Here is a 5,950-nt window from a genome sequence, read left to right on the forward strand (position 1 = left end):
ATATATTATTAGTTGTATGCAGTAAGTAAAATGTAAATTTATTTTATGTATTTGTTGTATGTATTTTATATAATATTTTATATGAAATATATATTTTCTGCAGATTTATAATCTTAATATGAATAGAATATTTTATCTTTTAATAATTTATCCTAAAGTAATCCCAGACAAGCAGACTTCCAAGGGACGTTCTAAAGACATCACTATATCTTAAGAACATGCTGAAAAATTCTAAAGATGTCCATTGCAAATTGGTGTTGTCTTGAGTATATTATAATATTTGTTTTACTTAAAAATTCACGTTAAATCTTTCTTTTTTCACGAGTTTAGTGAAGGTATTCATCTTTCACGAGTTCATTACAAAATTTTCACTTTTCACGAGTTCACACTAGGGGAAAAGATTCATGATCGCTACCCTAATACACTTTTTATACTTGATCCCAAGCAAGAGTGAAAAGTGTATCAGAATTGTATTTACATCATCGACATATAGAATGGAATGCAAAATGAAGTGGTGAGGGTAGGAATTAGAGATGCCCGATTCTTAATCGATTCGATTCTTTCCCTAACAAATTTAAGGAAAAAAGGTTGTTTGTGCTGCTTGCATGTTTCATATTGTTTGCTTTTAAAAAAAAATGGACGCCTAATTAGACACCCCGTATAGAAATATCATACTAAGAATCATTGATAATTACTTATTATCCAGTGTTTTTAATACTGAAAATAAGTAATTATTAATGATTCTTAGTATGATATTTCTATAAGGGGTTTGGAAGAAAAAATCGAGTTGGTTGTCTCGCTTTTGCTTCTTCCAAACATTCCAATACACTTTTGTCTGGTTTTAAATACGAAAAGTGCGAAGAATGCAAACAACACGAATAAACTTGTTTTTGGGGAAAGAATTGAATCGATTTAGAATCGGGCATCTCTAGTAGGAATAGATGTAGAGTGAGAGGCAGACAATAGTAGGGGAGCGTCCCGATTGACCACGATACGACTAAACACAACCAACCGATGAAAAGAATTATCTGGTGAATTACTAGGTCGAACCAATCATTACAATCTTTGTCCAATCGTATCGTGGTCAATCGGGTCCCACCCTAATAGTAGGATGCCTTCCGTCTCTTTTCCAAGTAGGAGCGTAGCGCATCGTAACAGAATCTTAATCATACTGATAATTTATAATAAATGTTTCAAATAATTACATGTGATTTCAGTTTAGTGTAACATTTTTAATATTGAAAAAATATTACTGTTTTATAAATAATAACATTTTATTAGTATTAAAATGAGAATAAGTATGAGAATAAGTATATATGTAAATAGGTAGGTAGGAAAAGAAATACAACTCGATATTATGGCTGTGTTCCAAAATTGATTACCAGCGCTGGCAGCACTGTAAATGTCGTTCCAAAATTCATCATAGCACGCTGCGGCAGAGTGCTGCAGGAGACTAATGACGTCATTAATTTGACTTATGACGTCATTAATTTTGTCGTCACTTCCTGCTGTGGCTACTGCGGCTATGGCTGCGTTCCAAAATTAACTGCCAGTACTGAAAGTATGATGTCATAAAGTAGAACTGCGGATCCGTTCCGTAATTACTGATGCTGCTTTTCAGCTTGTAATGCAATCAATAACGGAACGGACTCGCAGTAGAAATATTCAGTATTGTGGAGGTTAAGATAAACAAGTTTCATAGATAATTATGGATCAAACATAGCGTGATATGGAGATTGTGATTTTAACAAAAGTTGTAAAATATGTAATAGAATCTTCTGAAAGTTCTTCAGATAGCGAAGAAGATGATATATTTTTAAGGACTCTTAATAGAAATTTGACTCCACGTTTTCGTTGCAAGGACTATGTTGAAAGTGTTATACCATTGTATACAGACGAGGAATTTCAAATGCACTTTCGGTACAGAAAACAATATACAATTTTTACCTAATGTACATCAAACGCATGTAAAAGAAATATGATAAAATGTGCCATTGATTATTAAAAAAAAAAAGTAATATCAAGAAAATGGAATTTATTGTTTCAGACTTAAACGAAGTACTTTTCAATTCTTATTTAAATTATTAAATCCTAAATTAAATAAACAAAATAAAATAAAAATAAAATAATTATAAAAGTAAAATAATTATTGATTATTACAAACTTATACCTGTACGTGCTTTTTCAGCATCTTCACGACTAACTGTTACACTATATATTTTATTACTTTCTGAACATATGAGGCTTAACGTCTCATCACAGAGCGCCGCCATTTTTTCACTGCTGGTGTCTTACCTCGCCAGCCGCAGTAACGAAAGCAGGAAATTACGTCAAAATATATGACGTCACGTATTAACGAAAGTACATTGAAAGTTTACTGCGACGTATTTCGGAACGACTTTGCAGTACTGCAAGTACTGACAGTGAGTTTCGGAACGCAGCCTATAGAGGTAAGCCAGCTACAGCATGATGGCGAGTACAATACGAAACATGGAATCGGAAAAATTAACTTTAATTGATGCGGAAAGTAATGTTGAATATTCAATAATTGTGTCGTTAGAAGTCGCCGAGAAAGTAAGAAATGGTATGTACATTTATAATTTTTAAAAATATCTACATAGAAATTGACATAACCTATATATTATTAATTACTAATTAATTGTATATTAATTTAATATTTATTTATTGTTCTTACCTTATTTGTAAATATTAACAGATCACAAATTTGCATACGCCTTATTAGAAGAAGCAAAAAGGAAGAAGCAAAAAGAAAATCCTATGGAAGTAAATCGAAAGAAAAGAGTTATATCAAAATCAGGTAAAATTATATTCATGTTTATTATTGATTTATTTGTGATTGGAAAATTTATTCCTAAATATTATAAAAAGTTTAATTAAAAATATTTCTCTGAATCTAATATTAAATTAATATTTTATAGAAAATACAGACATGGATGTAATTGCTAATATAAACGACCCAAGCTGTAGTGAAAACAAATCAACTTTTGAGTTAAAAGGTAAATTAAAATAAAGATTATTTTTAAGAAAGAACACTAAAATTTTTTCCGTTTGTCTAGATCAACATATATGGACCCGTTCAGAAACAATGCTGCTTATAAATACATATAAAGAACATGGCAAACTTCATTAATCCTAAAATTTCAACAAAACGATGCTGGAGCATATTATCCAAAAAAATGTAACATGCAGGATATTAAATATCTCCTACGAAATGCACAACAAAATTTCAAAGTTTAAAAAGGACATATAAGTCTGTTACAGATCACAATAAAAAATCAGGAAATAGTAGAAAGCAGTGGGAATATTATGAGGTATATTATTTATTAGAATTTTAGAAATCACAATTATTTATCATTAAGACTATAGTGTATTGTTGTTTTGTAATAAATAATTACAAAATAGCAAATTGTAACAATAAATTATTATAAAATAGCAATGCATAATAAATTATTACAAAATCATATAAGAAGTTAAGTAGTGTTATTATTTTTTGACTAGTAACTTTGAATAAAGTGTATTATTATTTTGTAATTATTTATTATTATATCTTTTATAATTATTAATGAAATATATATTATAGAACTAAGAACATCTTTTTTATTTTAGATCATGCACGAGATATTTGATACAAAACCATGGATTGAACCACAAGCAATAGCTGGGTCTAATGTTCCTATTACAAAAACCAATATAGAAAATAATTCAGAAAGTCCAGAAGGTATCATAATTTACTATAAAGTATAATAAAATATAATAAGATATAATAAAATTATGAAATGCAATGATTAGATCTCATTTTATAATATATTTATAAATATATTGAACAAGTCTAGGACTCATTTTGTATAATTTACTTTTTAAAAATGATTAGAATCGTAAAAAAAGTTATATAAAATATGTAAACAATATTAAAATTTTTTTTTATATTTTGTTATCATTTTTATCTCTAATTATTACTTTTTTCGTTGTAGTGCCAAAGAAACGAAAAATTACTAATGTTGTAGAAGATTATTTTGAAAAATCTATACAATTTAAAGAAGAAAAAGAAAAAAGTGCTCAGAAAAGACATGAAGAAAAAATGGCCTATCTAAGAAACATGGAAAACTTAATGACAAAGATGTTTGACAAATAACATATGTATTACCGTTATAAGTTTTAATCTAAACTTAATTTAATTTTACTGTTATATTTTAAATATATTAAATAATCCTATTATTGCTGCGTATTTTAGTTTATTTAAACATATATCCTGTATTACCGAATTTTTTTATTCTGGGGTATATTTGTTTCATGAAATTTCATGATTCATGTAATAAGAATGTGATATTTTTTTGTTTAATTTATTTCATGTGTAATTTTATGTGATGAAATTGTGATTTTTTCTTTAAGTTTATTATAAATAATAGGATTATATATATATATATATATATATATATATATATATATATATATATAATAAAGACTAATTAAAATACAAAAATTATAAAAGAAGTTTGTAAAAAAAATGATATCAGAAAAATAAATATGTTTAATGCATAAATATATTTTTTTATTATATTAATGTTTTACAATGTCTGTGTATTTATATAATAATAACATTATTTCTATTGTACTTTATTAAACGCTGAAAATTTTGTATATTTAAAAGTAAAGAATAATAATGAAAAATATAATAATTTTTCTATAACTTTATTTTCTGCATAACCTTTCTAGATAACTTATTACAAATTAAAATTTTCATTTTGTAAATAATACATTATTGTATTGCGTTTTTCGACACCTTCCTCTCGCAGATCTTGTATTACATTTTGTGGACATTCATTTTGCACAATAACAGGCACATCTATGTAATCATCGTAATTTAAACAAATATTATGTAGAATGCAATATGCAACTATATAGTTCGGTATTAAATCGGTTCTTCTGATAGGCAATGTATCCAAAAAAACTCCGAAATCTTCCTTTCAATAAGCCTATAGCTCTTTCAATTATCATTCTTGCTTGAGATAACTTTGTGTTATATGTAATTTGTGCATTTGTTAAATGTCCGTTGTCTTTAAAAGGAATCATTATAAACTGAATGCTGTATGCTGCGTCGCCTAATAGGCGACTATTTTCAGGAAAGTGTTGTTCTGTGCTGCGACGACTTTTCTTATCGGTACGAGCGGACAGTCGCCTGTCCGCTTCGTCGGCAAATTACCGCGGCTTCCGAATCTCGACTCAAAATTTCGAACGCAAAGTTGGGCGCCAGATGCGGTAAGGCCGCACCTCCTCACCAACTACTTGTCACCAAATGAGACGCGAGAGTCGTTTGTCATTGAATCGGAAATTTCGCGGGACCGGTAGCTCTCTGTTAGTTTGAGTCGGAGGTGGGGTGGGTATTGGGTAAGGTTCGTTACCAATTATAAATCAAGGGGTTCGTTGGTGTAATTACTCTTTATTTCTCCGATACTCGTACGTCCCGGTATGGTCAAATGATGTAATCGGTGAGTGCGATAAACGGTAGTATTTAGCCACGACCGATACAATTTTCGCGAACGGTATGCGACCACCTCTACTCGGGCAAGACGGTCCTATATCGGGACGAGACGACACTACGGTATAAGTCAAGACGAATGGTCAGCCTTACAGATTCGGTGCTCCCCCGCTCGCTATGGCCCGGGTGATGTGTCTGTCAATGACCCTCGCCGGCGGTCGTCTCCGCTGGCGGCAGTGCAGAGCGTCGCCACGTCCTCGACTTGGTCTCCGCCGGTCGCCCCTCGGGCACTTGGATCGAACCGTTTTCGCGAGAATGGCAATCGGTAAGTGATACCTCGGCCACGATCAACGTGTCGCGTGTTTGGCGCAAAAGAGAAGAAGCTCCCGTCTCCTTGATCGCCGGCCTTTTCTCTGTTCTGATTCTCTCTCTCTCTCTCTCTCTCTCTCTCTC

At 30.8% G+C, this 5,950-nt stretch overlaps 1 protein-coding gene across 1 annotated transcript; it reads left to right on the forward strand.

Annotated features, from left to right (window-relative positions):
* The first annotated feature begins 2,323 nt into the window (after positions 1-2,323).
* LOC116853717 lies at positions 2,324-4,236 on the forward strand. The gene is made up of 6 exons (XM_032834885.1): positions 2,324-2,584; positions 2,717-2,818; positions 2,940-3,017; positions 3,078-3,332; positions 3,628-3,739; positions 3,993-4,236. The coding sequence occupies exons 1-4, from the start codon at positions 2,467-2,469 to the stop codon at positions 3,149-3,151; spliced, it is 372 nt and encodes a 123-aa protein (XP_032690776.1). The 5' UTR covers positions 2,324-2,466; the 3' UTR covers positions 3,152-3,332; positions 3,628-3,739; positions 3,993-4,236.
* Positions 4,237-5,950: the final 1,714 nt, after the last annotated feature.

This window comes from Odontomachus brunneus, unplaced genomic scaffold, assembly GCF_010583005.1.
Source record: "Odontomachus brunneus isolate Ranch 3 - 2012 unplaced genomic scaffold, Obru_v1 Obru_scaffold_495, whole genome shotgun sequence".
NCBI classification, from domain to species: Eukaryota; Metazoa; Arthropoda; class Insecta; order Hymenoptera; family Formicidae; genus Odontomachus; species Odontomachus brunneus.

Bases quoted from the DNA above. Each gene is read 5' to 3' on its own strand.
- LOC116853717 (XM_032834885.1), top strand. From the start codon at position 2,467: ATGATGGCGAGTACAATACGAAACATGGAATCGGAAAAATTAACTTTA. The intron at 2,585-2,716 runs GTATGTACATTT...AAATATTAACAG, and splicing joins CGCCGAGAAAGTAAGAAATG to ATCACAAATTTGCATACGCC. The intron at 2,819-2,939 runs GTAAAATTATAT...AATATTTTATAG, and splicing joins AAGAGTTATATCAAAATCAG to AAAATACAGACATGGATGTA.